The following is a 22,102-nucleotide window of genomic DNA, read 5'->3' as shown; positions in this document are numbered from 1 at the left end:
AGCAGTCTTGTTATGATTATTATAAAGAGGCATTCATAACTTTTCTCGTAACTAGTTCCTAAAAATCTCATAACTACCCCAAAAATCAGTGTTTTTGTTCTGCATTTTCATGTTCTAACATGTCAACTTCAAAATTTTTTTGACATTAATGTATCGAAACTACTCTAGAACCGATGTCACATAGATGTTTCATCATTGTGACATCAATGCTTTTGTAATAAGTAATGAACATAGTTGAAACAGACTTAACATGGTATTTACTGTATATGGAATTTTGACTGGTACATCCCTGAAACTAGTCAAATTAATACAATAAGAATGATACCTTTCTGAATTGCAATGTAACTTCAACCCGGGAGCTCAAACTGATTTTAACTAACTTGAAAACGAAGTTAGAGAAATTGGTTTTGACTTTTTCGAATGATATGTCAATTTATCTGACCAAATGCATTCATTTCATTAGATGATTTATTCAAAATAAGTGGATATTTGTTCTAATTATGATATTTTCTTCGTTGACTCACTCGAAAAAATTCCAAGGCTCCAACTGTTGGATTTAAGAATAATTGGATTGAATTTTTTCTAATGGTAAATCATGAAAAGACATGTCAAAAGTGATGAGATGAGATACAATTAGTGAATTTATAAAAAGTTTTTACGTAGGTGAGACGCTTAAGTTGGGCTGTTCAGGTTTTCGTTTTGGATTTAGAAGATGATTTGCGAAAGTTAAAATGGCTAGAAAAATTGCGCTTCATTTCTGTCTGGATTTAGTTTGGATAAACTATCTCCTGGCTGTGTTGGACTTGGACTGTTAATGCCTAATTATCTCTTTTTTTCTTGATTCGAGCTGAAATTGAAATATTTTAGGTCTTGTTGGTTTTCGTCAGAAAATTTTTTGAAAATTTGCTCGCGCTAAAATTATTTATTTTTGCGGTTTGGTTCGTGATTTCTTTCTTGAAGTTCAATTCATTTCCTTATTTAAACGAAAGGCAAACTCCGCTATCCAACAGCAAGTTTGTAAAGGTGACTAAAACGTGATCTAGTTTCAAAAAATGAAGTTTCAGAGTTCCCATAGTAATAAAAAGAACAGATTTTCCAATTTTCTCTAAATGGGATAGCTATTGAAGAAATTGCTCATAATAATTTCTTGAAAATCATAGAACCTAAATGTGATATAAATATTGAATCTTCGAAAATTTGAAGTAAGTTTTTGTTTGCATTGTTCTCTTTCTTGTGTCCAACCGTATTCTGTCTATTTTTGTGATTTCAAGTATTTGACAGAAAAGAGGTCACAGTAATTGATCCAAAGTTTTCTATTTATGTTGATTTTATGTCCAAAATGTCACACATTGCATGTATTTATAAAGCTAGTGTTTTTTAAAGCTTGCGTTGCATGCGTTTAGACTGCAATAAATAAGATCAGGCAATTGTTGCAAGGTCAATAAGTATCATCTCAAAACGCAGCAAGGATAGCCGGTTACTGAGCAAATAGCACAGAATGTTCCGACCATGGTCTTGAAAAAAATTATTATGATTTTTAATTTGATGTAGTATTTTTGTTGTAGTGTGATAAAAAGAGCTGATCGAAAAATATAAATTAGGAGTTTTCGACAGTCATAGTCAAATAGGACTAATTTTTGTTTAAAAGTGACTAGAAAACGACATTAAATTGAAAAACTTTTTGATTCACTAATTGGCGCTAAAAAAACTCCAAAAACTAATTTAACTCAAAAAAAACTAAATAATCACGGCTTAAATTAAGCATAAATAAGCTTTTGTAAGCCTTCTTAGCCTCACCTTATTAGTTGGAAATTAGACCAAAACAAAATATTCAAACTGGTTTTTCTAGATACTGGAAATTTTGAACTGTTCGAATCACGACTGAAAGGGCTATAGTATGATATATTACTCAACCTAGTCTGATTATTTTTTGGTACTTAATTTTGCATGCAAAACAAAAAAAGGATAGCTGGTTACTGTGCAAGTAAGACAGAATGTTCCGACCGTAGTCTTAAAAAACACAATTTTTTTCTTTCAAGTTAGTGTCGTTTTTTCTGCGTGATGTGATAAAAGGATCTGAACAAAAACTGCAACTTGGGCATATTCGACACTCATAGCAAAACCGGCAGAATGGAAAACAGTTTTAAAGAAAAATGACAAGAAAAACAAAACAAAATCATTAAAAAATCAACAAAAAAACTGAAATTTTTTTGGCAAAAATTTTTAAAACTCCAAAAACTAATTATGTTCGCTTAAAACTAAATTTGAGAATCAATGAGCTTTTGTAAACGTTGTAATTTAAGCAAAAATAAGCCTGGTTGTTCGCTTTACTCGCTGGAAATTAGCCGAAAAATCAAAAATTTCAAACCTGTTCTCGACACTGGAAAAAAGTTCCGAACTTTTTAATGACGTTCGAATCATGACTGAATGGGCTTTAAAATAATATATCACTCGACTCATTCCGATGATTATTTGTGGTACCTCTTTTTTTGTGAAAAACAAAAACAATATTATGCACAAATACAAAGTTCCTAGCCATTGTCTCATTTAATCATAGGGGAGCGATGGTGAAATTATTACGTTTCCGCCACTCAATCGAAAGGTCGGATTTTCGAGGCCCACCATGTTCCGTGCTCATTGCTTGAGGATGAGGTAAAATTACCCAGCACAGAAAAATAACCAAAACAAATTGCATGTATTTCTTAAGCGGGGGCACAACAGCGGTTCACCGTGATGAGGTGTACAGCTTGTTTGTTTGTTTTTCCCTCGTGAATAAACGCTCTTCATCAAATAATCATTTTCAATAGTCGGAACAATAACTTAATCGCGCATCCAAATCGACAGCCCTGCACAAATGCTACTCACGCTTAAAGAAAAGAAATCCTAGCCACTGACAAAGCGGAAAGCACTAAACTGCAACTAAATTGAACACTCTTCTATGCAAATTGGATTGCACGATGTCGAATCGTAACTTAACACAATGCTCCCAAGCTTGCTTGTGTAATTAAAAGCGCTTGCTTGTGTAATTAGATTGAACAAATTATCACTTTTTTACCACTTTGTCAAAACTTTGTTTGACAACTGTTTTCCGATTTCTGATAGACCACACATTTTTAACAGCTCTCTCGAACGACCGGAGCTTCACTAAATACATTCAAGTTACCTCATTTTGTTATGGAATTAATCGCATCCAAAGAAAACGCTTATGTAAATTTTTGAAAAATTGATTATAGTATAATTGCATCTAGCCGCCACTACTCTACATCTTGGCCAAATCTACTTTTGGTAGCGGCACCGTGTTATTGGTCTCCGAGAGTGAAATTGGAAATGATTTGATGCTGGAGTTTTTAGAATTGTACTTAGCAAAAGTAATTAGCCTACCTGAAAAAAATTAATACGGTTGATTTAAATTCGGTTGATTTTGATTAAAATTGACATTGCTAGATTTTTTGAAAAAGAAGGAGCTTTTAATTGATGTAGTTTTTGTATGATTTTGACAATTGGTTCTTAAAAAACTGACGTTTTTTTGGTTTCGTTCCGTTTACTAGCATTTTCCAACTGCCTCATGACTTTGTTTAATGATCTGTTTGTGAAATCGGAACACCTTTTTTAAGAGTAATGAACGTAGTGAGTACTAGTATATAGCTCTTGCTTGTTTTTTTTTGTTGTTTTTCTTTCAGGAAAAGGTCTTAAATTTGTTCACGCTCAGTTTTGATTTTTTGCGGTTTGACTTGTGATTTCTTCTTACTTTCAATGCATTTCCATTGTTAAAAGGAAGGAAAACTCCACCATCGAACAGCGAAAGTGGAAAGTTCACAAAAAACGTGATCGACTTCTGATTTCGAAAATGGAAATTAATTATCAGATTTCCTTGCGAAATAAAAATTTTACGTATTGATCCAGTTTTCTGAAGTTGGTTTTTTTTTAAACAAAAAATGTCTCATAAATTGTTTTACAAATTCAAAGCGCTTTAAGGCCTTCTGTTTTTTTCTTCGAATTTCAAAAGTTTCAACTGTTAGTTGGCGATGTTTTAAGTATAAAATGATCGTGAAAGTTTAAGTTTCTATATCCATTGTTTGACTACTGATGTGTTATCTGGAAGTTTCTAAGAATCCTGCAAATGATTAATTGTCCTGACGAAATTCTTAAATTTTAAAGTTTTTCATATTAAAGTTTTTCAGTTTTGGTAAGCATTTAATAGATATCTTTTTTACCTAGCTCCAACTTCGATTATTATAATTTTCGAGACGTTTTGCAAAGTAAAAGTGATTTGCAGAGTAAATTGAAATTATCGATTTATTGCGACCACTTTAATAGATGAGCTTCAATCAAGGAATTTTATGCAAAATAGTACTGCAAGGAAGTGTCATGCAGCGTCCCGCAGATGTCATTTTGAAGGACTTCCTGCCGCAATTGCTTTTCCAATATCCGTCTTCAGGCTTCAACTGATGAAGTTGAAATTTTTTTAAAATTATAATACATGCTTGGGATGCAATTGTAAGCAAGTTACAATGGTCTGAGTGTTGTTCTGGTTTTAAAAGTCAATTAAGTTATTTGTTCCCAAGCTCAATTTTCTCCTGCTTTACACTGCGGAACAGATTTTCATTGAGACGATAATTATTTTAAAAAATTTCTACTTGCTCAGTAACTCTTAACTTTATTTTTCTGAGTCGATGAACGTAGAATTTGTAGGTCGCGATGATTTTTTTGAGTAAAATGGCCTAAAATTTATTCATGCTCAAGTTTACTCTTTCGCGGTTTCAAGTTTGATTTCTCATTAAGTTCAGTTCATTTCCTTTGTTAAAAGGAAGGCAGACTCCACTATCAAACAGCGATAGTGTAAAGGTCACGAAAAACGTGATCGACTTCTAGTTTGGGAAGTGGAATTTAGTTTTCAGATTTCCCAGCGAAATAAAAAAAGCTATCTGTTGCTCCAGTTTTTTCAAATTGGGTTAATTTTATCGAATGTGCCAATCATAAATTCTTCTAGAAAATCAAAGAGCTTTATGGGCATCTTTTTTTCTTAGAACTTCGAAAATTGAGGTTTTTTTTTTTAAAAAACAAGTTTTTTGTTGAATTGCATTCATTGACTCTTTTCCAACTGTCTGTTGGCTATGCTTATCTTTTAATAAACATAGATACCTTCCAAAAAGGCTTTTTAAAGGATCTTAATATATGCCTTGTTTCAAAATCTAGAAGTCATTACTTTACTATGCCTTTCAAATCAGCTGCAAATGGTTTTTTGATGGTCTTTTTGTACTGTTAATATGTATCATCGACGTCGGCAAAACATGACGACTCAACCATGATTAATTGCAAAAGTCCAATTAATTACAAATTAACGTCTAAAATCTGGAAAATGTTTAAGTGGAAATGAATAAACGAGAATTTGGGGAATCTTACATCAAATGAAATTGAGTTTTTTTCAAAGCAGCTTGAAAAATGTGTATAAAATTTCATGCTGACGAAGTGGATCTGTTTCTGCGGCTACATGCGCGTAAATTGTTCATGAATAGTTGCTTGATTTCTGATCTGAACCTGCTGCTAATAACCAGAGAGGTCAGCGGGTTCACCAGAGTATGCAAAAGTGACATCCTGTTCACTAAAATGAAGAACCACAGGTGCCGCTCGGTGTCCAAGATATGTGCGAGACGCAGGTTGAACAAAGCAGTGGCGATTATATTCGGCCAATAGAGAAGAATGAACAAACCACTGATAGCAGTGAGGAGGTAGAAAGTTTTCTTATCATTTGAGACAGAATTTTGGGAGGTATCCCCGGAATGAGGACTGCCCGGCGTGGTTTTAGCTGTTGCCTTCTCACAACAATCACTGGCGCATTTCCCGTTGACGACCTTGCCGTCCGAGGAAGTCTCGAAGTTGTTTTGTAATCGTGTTCGAGAATTTATGGGCTGATTCGCAGAGCTAGAGTTCCCGCTGCTATTCACCGAGTTGTTCAGTCGCGCCTGCCGCTCTATGACGTCGGGTCGGAGTGGAGAAATGACGACTCGGCCGTGCATGTTGTTCACGACTGATAAGTTCGTCATGTCGTTTGGCATCCCGTTTCGATGTGCCCCCGATGTCAACATGAAACAAAGACCTCCTCTCGACGTCGTCTGGTGTAGCAAAGGCGTAGAAGTGCTTCGTTTGTTGCGATGAGTGGCGTCGGGGCCGGGACAGCGCCCAAGAGCAACTGGCGTGGCTGCAGCGGTACGGTCCGTCAAGTTGGTGAGCGTCGAGTTAGCTTCCTTAGTTTGACTCACACTCGGGTGCGTGGTGTCGTTGGTTTCGTTCGAGTGTTGCAGAATGCGACAGTAGAGTACACAGAGTGTTATCATGAGAGTGGACACAATGAGCGCCAGCAACAGGATATGGCCTTGAAATGCATAGGTTATAGCGGGGGGCTGAACTTTGTACAGGCAGTGTGTAAGTGTGTTGGGAATGATAGCTAGAGAGCTTATAGTGTAAATAAAGACGAAGGAGAGAAAAATGTTCTTCTTTGTGACCATTCGGCGATATAACCTGATGTTAATCACAATCACAATTCGCTCCATAGTTATCATTGCTAATGTGTACAACGTGGGAACAATGAGGAAGTAATTGAAAAGGTTCAGCGAAATGCAGGGCAGGGTGAAGTTTTGGTTGTGGTACCCTACAGCTAGCGCATTCAGCACAGTGTTGATGATGAGCCCAGAAGCGTATAGCAGGTCGATAACTGCCAAGTTTATGAGAAAGTAGTCAGGAGGTTGAATGCGGGGTCTTCGAATGAAAATGATTACCATCAGAAGGTTTCCAACAAGTCCTAAGTAACTGGAGAACTCGAATACATTCTTGATTGCATCGCTGTAAATTCCTTTTTGGCTGACATAGTGATTATCTGAGGTGTAATTAATATCGGTTTCATTATCGTTCAAACTGTTGTTGACCGCAAAAATCGAAATATTTATCGGTTTTTCCATGACTTGAATTAAACAAACTGCAGAGTACTTTTGCAGTTTGCGTTGTCGTTGACTGCCAAGTAACGCACCAACTAACTCTTCGCTTAATTTTATATTTGTCCCATTCAATGTAAACTGAGCTTTACCTGGTATAACAAAATGTCTGAATGAAGATAAAATGAGAATATTTGTCAAAAGAAATAGTCAGTTTTTATTGGCTGATCTCTTCCATTCCCTCTTCAGTGGGCTAATTTTGGGCAATTCAAAACGAGTCTAAAATTTAATTTGCGAAATGGAAGGCTACAATAAAAACAATCGTTTGAAATCCTAGAATAATTAAAAGTGACATGTAAAGCTGGTTTTGTTTATAGTTTTCTTTTTGATTTGGTTTCGGCAAAAGAAATAATGTCTAAAATTCTACAAGAGTTACGAGCTGTAATTTTAAAATAGCTTTTTGTATGTTTTGTTTTGCTTTGTCAAAAGAAATGGCGCAAAAGTGGAAAAAAAAGGTTCGAATTTAAAAAGGTTTTGTGTTTATCTTTTTTGCTTCTGAGAAACAAAACGCTGAAAAAATCCCAAAAAATGACAAAGGATAGCTTTGTGTTTTTTGGTAAATTGTTTTCTGTGCCAACTGAACTAATAATCTACCTGACAAAATCAATTATGCACAAATGTCAAACACTTTCCAGTGCGCAAAGGGAGCCTGAGACTTCCTTTATTTGCGTACTGAGTTTCCATTGGTTGTATGGTCTGTTTTTCAGTCTTGGTTTATTTATTCGATCAAATTACAAAAACAGTGACATCAAATGCCTTATGCGTAATTAGGAAGTAAATCGATAGCATGATAGAGCCAAATGAGCCATGTAATTTATCACAATTTCCTATCGAAAACAGCTCTCTTCAATCACGAATTGAAATAAATGTCTTCTCTGAACGTGGATAAATTTTACGCGTCAATTGATATAAAAAGAAAAATTGAGGCGAATGGCAAAGTCCTGAACATTTTTAAGGATGTAACATGTTTCAATTTTCAAACTTTAATTTGAAATAGCGTATGTGGTTAATAACTGAGGAGCGAACGTTTGTCTTAAGATGTGCCATATCATGTCATTAAAAGCTTTGAAATGATAGCATTGTTTTAATTACATCGAACTTTACATTTGGCTGCTGAAACTTCAATTCAGGGGCGGATTTAGGAAGGGGGGGCGGATGCCCCCCCCTCAGGGATTCGACCCCCTGCCGATCCAAAGGGTCCCCCCTTTGGTACCTTTCATGAAATCCATTTTTGGCCGACCGACCCTAAAATTTTTCTAAACGCGCCTTTGGCGCCAAAATATATTAATTTTGAGGGGGGAGCGCGCGCCGAAAAAACGCGATTTTTTGGTCACAATTTTCCAAAAAGTGACTAAAGACGCCTTTTTTTGAATTTTTTTCAATATTTTGCCTGCGGCGCAGAAAATTTGCCGAAAACAAGGACTAAATTGTGTTTAGGAAGAGCTCGAAAAAATCAATTCGGTGGACCTAAAAAAAAGGTCGACAAAATTTTTGAAGTTTTTTCGGAAACTTTTTGAAAATCCGCCCCCCCCCCTCGAGAAAATCCTAGATCCGCCCCTGCTTCAATTGTTAAAAAACATCAAGAAAGAACGGTGACGATGTGAGTTTTCAATTTGTCAGGTCTTGTTTTTTTTCAGAAAATTTCATTTGTACCTAAAGCCCTCATTTGTGCGGCAATATTTGAAGCTTGCTTTTCAGTTTATGAAAAGCTTTTCTTTTTTTCAATCTTTCAGTGGAATTAGAAGAATTATATACGGTTGATTTGAATCTAAATATCAAAAAAATAATAAAATCTGAATCATAATCTAAGGAAGAAAACCGGTTTTGAGTGATGATTACTCTTGCGGTAGGCAAGGTTATTGCAATCGGGTACTAGACTTTTTCCCGTAAACAACTTTGTTCACAGAATGGTCAAAACTAGAAATGTAAGTTTAGGTTCAGTTCAAAATGAGTTCAATTTTTCTGCGTCTCCGGCACACTTCGTCTGGAGGTAACGAATGCACCTGAAACGGCAAAGGTTCGAGTCTGACCGGACCTGTTTGTTTTTAAAACGGGAAATATTCCGTTTCAAAAAAAATTGTAGGCTTTTTATTGTCTGCTTATGTTTTGCCGGCTTAGTTGCCATATTGTAGAAATGTTTTTTTTTTCAGTTTGTTCCACATTATAGTTGCTTTTAGTGTTCTAATTTACGTCTGCTGTTTGTAATTTTTTAACTTTGGTTTCGTATATATTTTTTGTTTTGTTTCGCTTGAAAACTTTATTCTGTCCAAATTGTTTCGGCCTGTTTTTTATCGGTTTAGTGACCCAATTTCGAGTCGTTTCAAAAAAAATATATTGTTTATTGTCACCTCTGGATCGCAAAAAATGCTTATTGTCTTAGAATTTTCAGCTTTTCTTGACAACACATTTTTGGGTTGTTTTTTTTCCGTTTTTTGGCTTGATAGGTTTTGACCTGTTTTATATCGGCTTATTGGGCTTATACCGTGTCTTTGGGGGTGCTTGTCTGTGTTTTGAGGGTGAGGAGCACTTAATAATTTCTTGTTAGTCATTTTTCGGTTTTTTGTTTTTTTGGGGTTTAATAGGCTTCGACCTATATTGTATCGGCTTAGTAGCCTCATATTGTTTCATTTGACGAGCAAATAAAAATTTTTGAGGGTGAGGGGGACTTAGCAGTTTTTCATATGTCTCAAGTCTTTTTGATATATTTTCGGCTTAAAGGTTTCTGCCAATATATTTTCGGCTTTGTTACCGCTAGGTAATTTTTCTTCCGATGCTTATATCATATTCTGTGGTCTTGGCTTGTTTTTAATTCAAAACTAGCCTTGATCGTTTTGATATATCTAGTTTTTATTGACATTTTCAATTTTTGTTTTTTGATTTTTTGTTCTTGTATTGCAAGTGGTACGAAGCCCAGCTTCGCCTCAGTGTGTTCATTTGATTTAAAAAAATTTTTTGGAAAACTACAATTTGTTTTTTTTTCTGCTATTCTTGATCTCCGTCTTTTTTATAACTAATTCGACCACTGAAAATGGGGAGAAAATTGTGTCTCTAAGTGTTTTTGTTTCTCTTTTTTGTTTTCAAAATCACGCAAAATCAGGTATCCTAAATAGTTATCAGAATGGTGCGAGTGATATATCATAAAAAAGCAATTCAAGTCTTAATTTAAATGACGTCATAAACTTTTCGAAAAGTTTCGCCATTATCGAGAAAAACCGGTTTGGAATGTTGAGTCTAATTTCGAGCAAGTAAAGCGAGAGAGTATGTCTTATAATAAGAGCGTGGAATAAAGGTATTCATTCAAGTTTTGCTCCTGGAAAACTAGTTTTAGAAGCTTCCTTGCCAGTAACAAAATTTCAACTAATCAAAAAAATAGATTTTTTAGGAGTCGGTGAACTTTATTTTGACATTTTATTTCGAGCTCTAAGGCCATATTTTTTTACTTTGGAACTCGATTATTGTCTTCGTTCAAGTTTTTTGATTTTATTACTTTATAACGGCTAAAATAATTTCCACATAAGGACGTTTGGATAACTTGAAAATGGATGCTTTTTGCTCTATTGGTGTTTATTGCTGACTGTCTTACTGTTTTTTTTTGCTACATGTCTATAATATAATTTTGCTTCTTTATTGCAGGTCACAGGAAGGGGCATACATTTTGAACTAGTTTATTTCGACGATTTTCAATAATCGAAAAGGCTCTATATTCAATTAGTCATTCAAACAATGGATGGTTTGGAAACTATCGGAGGTTTTGTATAAGTCTTTTTTTCCTTCGAGTCATTTTTTTCGGAGGATAGACAGACTCATTGTCAACCATTGAATTATAAAGGTCAATTGGACTCAATTACCTCGAAACGGTTTTGATGTTGATTAATTGGCAAAATTTTTATGCCCAAATTGTAGCGTTTTCTTTTACTATACAAAATCTTTGAGTTTAGTTAGGTAATTTATCGAAGTTTTTTCATAGTCAAATGGCTGAAAAGCCGTAATAAAGTTAGCGCCAAAAACCGCGATAAAGTTTGTTCTTGAAATAAATAGAAAATATTGGATATCTTGACTACTTTCAAAATTGCATGTAATTTCTTACATGTAAAAAATTTAATTTGCTTAGAAGTTGGTTTTCATTTCCGGGTTGGTTTTCTTTTCTGAATATAAAATGAGCATCCTATATAAATTGACTTGCCGTTATTTTTTTTTTTAAAAATCCTAACTGAACAGAGATAGCCAGTTGCTGTGCACAGAATGCTCCGACCATATTAATTGTAAAAAAAAACTAGCAAAAAAAGGACTAGCAAAAAAAGGAACTAGCAAATTGTAGTTTTCCAAAAAAAATTTTTTTTAAAAAACTAGCAAAAAAAGGATTCGACCATATTAATTGTAAAAAAAAACTAGCAAAAAAGGAAAACTAGCAAAAAAAGGATTTTTTTCGTTATCGTTTCGCTTTCGTTTTCTTCATATAAGTGTCGTTTTCAGTGTGTAATGTGGTTCGAGAACTATACAAATGCGTAGAAAGATTCAAAAAATGAATACCAAACAAAAAAAATGAAAAAAAAAACATTGAATTTTTTATGGAAAATATTTTTTTGACAAACGAGCGCTGAATGAAACATGTAAAATCAGTTTTTTTAATTCATTGTAAAATCAAATTTAGTGAGCCTGAAAGTCTAAAAATGTAGATTTTCCTACAACTAATCTTACCCAATCGCGTTAGTTGCTCGAAAATAGACAAAAATATCAAACCGATTTGTCTCGACACCGGTGAAATTTCATAGGAATTTTTAAATGTCGTTCGAATCAATATGATGTATCACTGAAACCTGTCCGATAACTATTTGTGGTATCTGATTTGCGTGGAAAAGAAAAAAACTAAAACACCCGAATAGAAATTTCCTTCACATTTTCAATTGTCGGAACAACAACTGTTCCTGAAGTCAATCCGGGTAGTAAGCTTATTTCATAGAACTGCAACTTCAACTATATATCAGGTCAATTATTTCCCACCCGAAGTCGCTTTTTTTGAGTCGCATTAGCTTGTATGTTCCATTTGTTGCATTTAAATTGCATACGCCCATAATTTTGCTTAATTAGAACATATTCACTGCTTCCTGGTTACAATTAATACACGGGTAAACATTACTATCCGAGTGTAAGTTGTTAGGTGGTTAGGGCAATGATTTGGGCTTTATTTTGTGAATTTCAAGCGCTTTTTTTGCCGGTGTTTGTTGGGTGTGTTTGCGAGAGTAGCTTAAATTTTATGTGAATTTTCAAGAGTAATGAACGTAGTGAGTACTCTTATATAGGTGTTGATGTTTTTTTTCAGGAAAAAGTCTTAAAATTTGTTCACGCTCAATTTTGATTTTTCGCGGTTTGACTTGTGATTTTTTAAGTTCAGTGTATTTTTATTGTTAAAAGGAAGGCAAACTCCACTATCGAACAACAAAATTGTAAAGGTCACGAAAAACGTGATCGACTTCTAATTTCGAAAATGGAATTTACTTATCAGATTTCCCAGCAAAATAAAAGTTTTACCTATTGATCCAGTTTTCTCAATTTGGGTTAACTTTAGCAAAAAAGTGTCCATCAAAAATTGCGTTCATTACTCTTTTCCAACTGTTAGTTGGCTATGTTTAAAGCTGAAAAAGTACAAGAATTGATACATCTACATATAAAAAACAAGCTAAATAATTATAAAAAATAACAGTACTGTTCGTATCAGGACACAGCCCTGAACGTTCCGACTGCCCCTTAATTGGTAAATTAGTTTTTGTTAAATTAAATATTGGCAGAACTATGAATTTTAAGCTGGCAATATGAAAATTAAATGTTGCAATTTGAGTTCTTTATGGTTGAGTGATGAATGGTTGCAGTTAATAAAACCAATTACCTGCCTCAAATCAATTTGGAACGATTTTGTAGTGCGGGATAATTCGGCACGCGTATAAATTATAAAACGAGCAGTTGAGAAATTCATTCTCGTGGCAGGTTACTAAAGTGGTGTGCACACTCGGCTAGCCGCAAGCAGGTCAAGAGATCAATCCTCTTGAGTTTTGTACGGGCCCAGAGTTTTTTAAGGGTGATTTGAATTTTAAAAAACCACCCGAGCATATGTATTCCTCACTATCTTCGAAATTATTGATTTTTCAAAAATTGTTGCAGCAAAAAAATAAAAATTAAAAAAATATTAAAAAGAATCATTAAAATATAGACTAGTTTAAACATAAACAAATGATGACATATAAGATGTTTTTTTTTTAATTTTAGCTTTTTAAAAATAATTTCTTCCACACGCTACTTGAAGTTCAAAGATAAATATTAAGCATATAAACCGTATTAGTTACAGCAGATAATATGCTTGAATCAAATTGGAAGGTTTTTTGAACCAGATTAAATTGCCGCAAACGCGTTAATAACAGGAACTATACCGCGTTTAAATCTGTTCGTATCAGGACACAGCCCTGAACGTTCCGACTGCCCCTTAATTGGTAAATTAGTTTTTGTTAAATTAAATATTGGCAGAACTATGAATTTTAAGCTGGCAATATGAAAATTAAATGTTGCAATTTGAGTTCTTTATGGTTGAGTGATGTATGGTTGCAGTTAATAAAACCAATTACCTGCCTCAAATCAATTTGGAACGATTTTGTAGTGCGGGATAATTCGGCACGCGTATAAATTATAAAACGAGCAGTGTAGAAATTCATTCTCGTGGCAGGTTACTAAAGTGGTGTGCACACTCGGCTAGCCGCAAGCAGGTCAAGAGATCAATCCTCTTGAGTTTTGTACGGGCCCAGAGTTTTTTAAGGGTGATTTGAATTTTAAAAAACCACCCGAGCATATGTATTCCTCACTATCTTCGAAATTATTGATTTTTCAAAAATTGTTGCAGCAAAAAAATAAAAATTAAAAAAATATTAAAAAGAATCATTAAAATATAGACTAGTTTAAACATAAACAAATGATGACATATAAGATGTTTTTTTTAATTTTAGCTTTTTAAAAATAATTTCTTCCACACGCTACTTGAAGTTCAAAGATAAGTATTAAGCATATAAAACGTATTAGTTACAGCAGATAATATGCTTGAATCAAATTGGAAGGTTTTTTGAACCAGATTAAATTGCCGCAAACGCGTTAATAACAGGAACTATACCGCGTTTAAGTTATCTCAAATTGATCAAACTGGCAATAATCAAACCCTCACAACTTAACAAAAAATGATCACATGTAAAATATTTTTCCAAATTTGAGCACAGTAGACCAATAGCTTTCATCTGACTGGAAAATCCGGTCAAAGATGGCTAGTTACAAAATCGAATTTTATCTGGAGAAAAAAAAACAAATTCCAGCGTAAAAATTCCGCCGCTTTCTTCGAAGGTCAGAACAAAAAGGCAGCTGTTTTGTCGGAACAAAAAGGCAGCAAAGAAGTGATATTCTTTTTTGAGTTAAAATTTTAGCCGCTTGATCTTGAAAAAGTCAGTTGAATTTTATCGATCTTCAGGGGGCAAAAGTAGGATTTTCCAGAGAAGGTGGATGCGGATTTTTAATAACATGTCGAAAATTTTGTTGAAATTTTTAAAGCCGCGCTCTCTTGAAACGCCTTAAACTCCTGAAACCAATTTTGGGGAAAATGTCGGTGATATTTGAAACTTTTACTGTTAATTTGAGCTTTATGTGAACAATTAGTAAGACTTTCTTTAGATAGCTAAGCATTTGAAATGGGAGTATTTTTAGTTGAACCATACTTCAACTTAAAGCTTGAGGCGGACCAATTTTAATGTCACTTGTCAATTGAGATAAAACCCAATTTGGCGGTGGAAATTAACTTGACCGAGCCTTTCTTGTTCAAAGATTACTAGCTTTGGGACTTGCAGAGGGTCGAAATAAAAATTTAATCTACCAGTTGAACCCCTGGTAGTGTCTGATTTGTGTGTGCTATTCATTCAACCTGACTATTAAAGGGGCAAGTTACAAGTCAAAGCTCCTCAAAGGAATATAATTTAAAGCTCTCCCTTCTCGCCGGTATTCGTCTGAACATGCCAGATCTCAGCAGTGAACAGTTTGATCAAAGAATTTGCCAAATGAGAGTCAATTTTTTCACCCTGTGTAATTCGATAAATTTAAATAACAATACTTTTGGAGCTTGGAGCTATGCTAAAAATACAGAACTTTGAAGATGTTATTTTGAACTCAGGTTTGTTTTATTTGAGTGTCAATAAAATTAACTGTGAAAATTGTTCAGCTGAGCGTGTTTGTTTTTATTTTATTCTAATCTGAACGTTGATTTGCCTCAAGACTCTGTTGACATTTAGCCCAATATTGAATCAATCTTGGTCGGAGCCGAACATGCGCTGCTCGCGATATAGAACGCATATAACTTCGGTTTTAATTGACACCAAGTTTGTTTGGTCTCTTCAAAGCGGGGTTGAAGTGAGATTACGTTTGTTGTCTCTAATTGATACTATTTAAAAGCTGACTTATAATGGATTTTAAACGATGTTTTGTTAACATTTCTGACATGATTTTTTCCCAGAAACAAGAAATCATTTTTGACTAAGCTAGAGCAACCTATTGATGCACTAACACCACGGAGTGAGACGATCACTAGGTGTAGTAGTTTATCCAAAAATTGTGAGGAACTGAAGTTTAAGTCTTCATTTCCTGAATGATGATGCTGCTTAGTAACAAAAAAGGGTCGCAAGCCTTGTCTAATTTATCACAAGGCAATTAGACAAGGCTTGCGACTCTTTTTTGTTACTATAAAACTTAAATTAATTTATTGTAGATGTTTTCATGCTAATTTGTCCGTGACTGATACTTAAAGTTCTGTTAGAATTAAAACAGAAGGAACTTCATTTTATGATTCGAACTATGTTGTCGCGATCGGTACATCTAAACGAAAACTTGCTACATATATTTTCCACCTTTCGCTTTTTTTATTAAGTTTTTATCATAAACGAAGAAATCAAAGCGTTGCTGAAAGTATCTTCACCATAATTTTCACATTTTGACATTTGCTGTCCTCATGTAATGTTTTTGGCTGCTGGTTACATTTTGAAGTTTGAAAGATGTAAGAGATCTTTCTTTAATATATTCAATTAACCAAATTATGTTGGTTCCAGTTTAGGTGGTAATTAGACTCTATCAAACAAATGACATTAATGAATTATCATAAAATTCACGGGAGCTTGAAATCAGATGTCAATACTCCCTCTTTTCTATAACTTCTTCAACATTATTACCTCAAATCTGCGGTTCTTCACACTCAAAAGGTCCTAGTCATCAAATCTGCTGTAAGCTTATCAGAAGACAAGTACTCGAGCCTTATCTCCATCTTTTTAGATAAATCAGGCAAACAGTGTGTCTTAAGAGAGTTATGCGTAGTCTTATTGTGGTGAGTTGTCTGTTTGGTCAGTGCAATACAGGCTTGATTGTCCACATGCACTCAGACGGAAAAATATTTACTCTGATAACAATATAGATATATGCTAAAGCTGTCTTGCTGCTACCTAATCGTTAACTTCTGCTGTCGATTTCGCAACCCTTTGGATTTTATTTGAATAGCTATTGCAATAAGAATTGTCATTGTTCCGACTTTCGATACGAAAGTAACAGAATATTTGTGCTCGGGGTGGTTTTTTTTCGGAAAGTTTCGACTTTTTAACTAGCCTTGTTCAATTTCAAGCTAAATTCACTGGAACACTCCTTGGGTTGTTAAGGTTACAAGTCTAATCAGCGTCTGAGAATTTGGTACCAGTGTCCTTTTTCCTCTAATTCGGTTTCATTGCTTTTGTACCTTGAAGATACCTTCGGACGTGTTTTGCAGCAATGCAATTTTCGTGAGTTGCTTTTTGAAGAAAACTACTCAAACGAGGTGCTGCAAACGAGATACCTGATCTAGTATAAACTGTCAAAAAGTTAAGATTGCCAACTAAACCACGTTGGTTTGTTTTGATTTTCTTTCAGCTGCTCTCCCAGTTGATGTTCCATCAAAAGTTTTGCGTCAAGACTCATTGGAGTATGAGCTCTCTTGCAATCAGTCATGTTGAACTTTTTTAACAGATTTTTAAATTTTTCTCTTGGCTTAAACTCACCTCATTGTCATTCAATTCAATACTCATTTTCAAAAATCATTCAACATCTGACGCCACACATCAAAACTGGTTTCTTTTCTAGCACTAGCCATTTTGTAAATTTGATGCCATTCCTACCAATAAACAGTGTCATCTACCCGTACCTATGCTAACCCCAAAGACTTAGCTACACGACACTCAAGCAAACTCATGTACGCATGCGTTAAACCCAATTTCCATCGGAGTTTACCTCAAGGGCATGTACCAGTTCCTACTCGGCTGTTTCAAACCATATAAGCTGGTTTCAAGCTTACAGAACAGGTCATTTCATCAACCTGCATGATGCCTTCAGCTTGTTTTATGCTTTTCTCCTCCTGGATACCCGCATTTAGATATGCAGTAAGAGTGTCGAATTGTCTTGGTTTCATAATATACTGAGCGGCAAAAGCAAGCATAGACCTGATACTCGACACATGCGCAATCGGCCAATTCGAATTAGGTTGCAAAAAAAATCTCTTCCTTCAACCTGCAAATACCCTTTTGCCTCACATCACGCCCTCTGGCATTTCTGTCGAACCTTTTTCTGTAGCTCTTCGCTCTTGAAAAGGAAAGTGCTTGTCGTCAAATTTTGCTGATCTTACGTAGACAACTGAATTCTTCAGACCTGTTCTGTTCGATCCTTATCAAATAAGTCTTAACTGAATCAGCAAAACCAAGAAACACAACAAATTTTGAGGTCAGATGAAACTTATCCCCGCTGTTCTTGCGTACAAGCTATAGTTTTGACATACTCAAAAATAATCAGGTCAGGTTTCTCCCCATACATCATCTCGTTTAGGGTTTTTCTATAGTTAAATGGAGACTGGTTCTTCACAAACAAAGCATAGTTCACGGGTCATGGCCAACACGCGTTGTCCATCCCTGCTCGATGTATCTTACATCTAGCCATGCTGCAAACTTTTACCGAGGTTCGCTCATTTTTGTCTTCCCATCTGGAGTGAGAGCTCCTTTCTTATGCTTTTATTCCTACGCCATTTCTTGGAATTCGCACTGAGAAACTCTTTGGCACAATCGCTCTCTAAGGTATCAAGTTGTCTGATATTCGTGTCAAACTTCATGATTTTTTTTTCAAGAGCGTCACGTGAAATTTGATCGAATACACTTGCATCTAATGCAAAAGGACTATTTGACAACGAACCCAAGAGCTCGCTCATGTCCATCAACAGAGTTGGAGCTTATTGGACCTTAACTGTGAGCTTAATGGACAAACTAGCGTTTCCCTCCCAAGCTATGGTAATGGTAGCAACTACTCTAGTGGCCGCTTTTCGCGTGCTTCTTTTTAACTCCGACCTCTCACAGACACCAGCATTTTCATCAACGGTTTCTATTCCTCTAATTTAGAATTAAGTTTTCTCAGGCCTGACCAGTTGTCGTGTTTAATATTTCATGTCACAGATTGAGCTTAACTGCCAAGCTTTCATCTTCGAGAAAATTGCCTCGCAGTTTCCACAAAAATAAGGTTCCCACTTGTTCCAGTGGAAAAATCCGAATTTTTAATCCCAAATTGAAATTTCTTCTCAAAAATGCGTTTCCGAGTTTGCGCTTGCCGAGTGGGGAATCGAAATTAGGTATCGTTCTAAGTCTGATGTATAGCGAGCTCGCTCTAATGCCATTGCCCTTGTTCGACCTTTTGACAGCAACACTAAATTTTGCCCATACCAATGCCTCCTATAAGTGTTTCAGTTTTGTTTGATCAAATTCGTACACCCATATTTCCTCCGTCAAACTGGTAATCAGTATTTTCTCACGCAACATGGAGTTGCTACAATGAGTAGTTCATCTCCACCGTTTCATCCCCGACATAGAGAACTCTTGTTCCGATTCTAGAGATTCTTCAATCAATGCTGCTTTCTCTTTTGCAGGCTGGGTTCAGAAACGCCTGGCGTTTCAATCATTCTCACATTGCTGCTCATGATTGGGGTTCCCCTTCTAATTTTAAGGACATTTGAAAAATTTTGGTACAACTCACCAAACCTTTGACACTTCACTTCTGATACATCTCGTTTTCCCTTACAATCTTTCTTCTCATGGCCAATTTTACATCTAAAACACTTGGTTCCCCCAACCCCCTGACTTCTGCTGTTAAGCACTTCCCTTCCTCATTTTTGCTTTTATCGGCACTCCTCGTGTCGGTTTCAAAATGAATCAAATCACTTCTAAGATCATCTTTTGGTCTTTTCTCTTTTGAACTATTTTATTACCCATTTCAGCAAGATCGAAATAAGCATCTGCTCTTTTTTGGCTCCAGCACTTCAACTAGGTTTGCCTGTAACTCTTCTAACCTTGCTATGTAGACTGACTATGACAGACTGCCGCGAACCCATTCTAACTGAAGTTTATTGCTCCATCAAGTTATGAAGTCTCGGTCGCTCAAAGCCTTTGAAGCGATCACAGAGAGCCTTCCAGGCTTTTGGGGTCATCACTCCACGCGACCGCTAAAACAAAACAGACCTACGGTCTAAACACTAAGCAAGCTCACACCATATCGTTTACTTCTTATCTGTGAGAACAACTTCCCCCTTCTTCAGCATCTCGTCGCTGAGAATCCTCGGAAGTGTTTCTTCTCGCTGCCGTTGCAAAGTTGCTGCTTGAGCGTCTCCTGTCAACACCTTATATAAAGTAATAAGATACATGCGTGCTTCAAACTTTTCGAGGAAAATCACAAAACCCTCCTCTTTACCGAAGTATTTACCTCTCGGGAGCTCATTTGCGCGCCACAATAGTACTAAATGCACCAGTTCAAAACTTAACCCTTCTCTGAAAACTTCAATTAAGCAACAGATTTTTTTCGTGGGGGTTGAGATTTGCAGACTGTCTACTTTACTTCTAAACTTTTTGATTCGTTACAATCGGATCGAGCAATTGTTAGTGTTTACCTAGAAAGGCAACAAAAATAAGGGGACGCAAGCATACAAATTTACTACTCAAAATTTTAAATCATGATATTGTACACAAACATTTACTGACACTGTCCAAGTTTTCATTTTCCTTTTTTTATTTTCTGGCTTTTAGCCTTAACTTGTTTTACTTATCAATTTGACCACAATCAAAAGACAATTCTAATCAACGTCATAGAAAACACGCACAATCTTATTAAAAAACCAGTCTTCTCAAGTCTAGCCCACTGTTGACCTCTTCCTACTATCCCTAGATCCAGTGGGCTCCTCCTTATGAAATTGCCCTTCCTCATTGTTTCTTCAGAATTGTAGCGCAGAGAAAATCTGGGTACCATAACCTGACAGAGTTCTTTCTGTAATATAATCAATTATCCCAATTATGGTAGGCGGTAATTAAGTTTCTATCAAACAAATGTCAAGATTGAATCATCAGAAAAGTCACGGGAACTTGAAATCGGTAGTCAATCAAAAGTTACGAAATAATCAGATAAGATTTATTTGTTCATCGGTTTCCTTAAGCTTACACTGATTCTTTTGGCATTTAAAAGCAGTTGTGACGTCCCGTTGGGATGTTTCATCATAGCGAGGATGTCTGTTTTTGTCAAGTGTGACGAGTATGTGGGAAAGATGAGATAGTGTTGATTTTGTTTATTTCAGGCGAGTGACAAATTCAGTTTCAAGTACTGCAAGTTTAATATAAAGAAGAGCAAGGAGAGCACTGGAAGAGTGGTGGTGTTCCGTCAGTACAATATCCCGAATGCATATACCATGGAGGCCACCTTCTGTGGGACGACCCTCAGGTCTCTTAAAATATACAATAGCAACAAACCTCTCCCTTACTTGTAATTTGACCCCGCTGACTGGGCATTTTCTTATGGCAGAAAGCCAGAATGACATTTTTTTCAACACAAAATCCAAGTTTTTAATTTTTCAAAAATTGGCTCATTTTCACTATATTATTTCAAACTTCCTGAATTCTGATTGGCTAATGCAAGTTTGGGCGGTCCTTCCCGAATAGCATAAAGTGATAGTGTAGTGTAAAATCCTGAAATGTGATTGCCTCTTGTAGTTGCTAGAAAGTTGATTGTTCAAGCCTGATTGCAATGATTAATATTCATGATGGTTCACCATGTTAATTGAAAGCTCGCATTCAAGGGAGGACGCGTCGATTAAAGAGAACTATCACTATCTAAATGGAATCTTTTTCAAACTAATCACAGCCCAGAAAATGTCTATGCTTTGAACAACTTATAGAAACCTTCCCTCCTTCTCCAGTGGTACTAATAATGCTGACATTTGAACAGAGCAAGGTTCTTTTTCAAGGTCCAGAAAATTGATTTTCTTTTGGCTGAATTTCATGAAGATGGAGGAAACGATGGTAATTTTGAGTCAGATTCTAGAATTCAGATTCTATAATAAGTCGGCGGCAATGATGTCTCTGTTGAACTATAAAATGTGTGAGCTGATTGCAGTTTTTCAACTAACATTGGTAGTATTTACCTGCATTCTTTTTTGCTGACCGAGTCTGGAATATGAAATCGGTATACACCTTGAACCGCCCATTTTCAAATAACTCGAGAAAATGAGCTTGATTGACTTCAAAAAAGAACAACAATAACAAAAATCTGAACTTTGTAAAAAAAAAGTATAAGAACCGGAATATTTAAAATACCCTTAAAGTAATTTTGAGCTAAACGAGACAACAGTTCTCCGTATCTGTTCACGCCATTCCAGGATTTGTCAAGAAATAAGCAGTGAAACAAAAGAACTTTCCCAAAAATTCAGAAATCGATTTTAGAATTAGATACTTGAGATAAATAAGGTAGATGTACTTGTTTCAGTGGAGCCAATCGTCACTTCAATTCCAATGACTTTAAGGCTATTGGGAAAACACTGACCGAAGCTCTGCTCGATTATTCTCGCGCTCTCGAAGATGAACAGTAAGCTTTTCTATTCTATACCGATTTAATCGTACAACCCCAATCAAGGTTCATTATATGGAGATTTCGATTCGAATCAATTGATTATTGATTTTCGAAGTAACTTTTGTTTCTGTGAAAGCTTGAAGCTTTATTTTCGCTTTGTG

The 22,102-nt window shown here is 35.5% G+C and overlaps 1 protein-coding gene across 4 annotated transcripts in view; it reads left to right on the top strand.

Moving 5' to 3' along the window:
- The window catches only part of LOC134848357 (uncharacterized), a 117,573-nt gene that overhangs the window by 55,258 nt on the left and 40,213 nt on the right, over positions 1-22,102 (top strand). For all 4 annotated transcript variants that reach the window (XM_063865766.1, XM_063865765.1, XM_063865764.1 and 1 more), the window contains exons 9-10: positions 20,674-20,816; positions 21,858-21,956. In XM_063865766.1, the coding sequence (XP_063721836.1) occupies positions 20,674-20,816; positions 21,858-21,956 (242 nt within the window). The remainder of the gene's footprint in view (positions 1-20,673; positions 20,817-21,857; positions 21,957-22,102) is intronic.

Source organism: Symsagittifera roscoffensis, chromosome 6 (genome assembly GCF_963678635.1).
Source record: "Symsagittifera roscoffensis chromosome 6, txSymRosc1.1, whole genome shotgun sequence".
In the NCBI taxonomy this organism is placed as follows: domain Eukaryota; kingdom Metazoa; phylum Xenacoelomorpha; order Acoela; family Convolutidae; genus Symsagittifera; species Symsagittifera roscoffensis.
The sequence above is the reverse complement of the archived record's forward strand: the minus strand, read 5'-3'. Positions and strand labels throughout refer to the sequence as shown.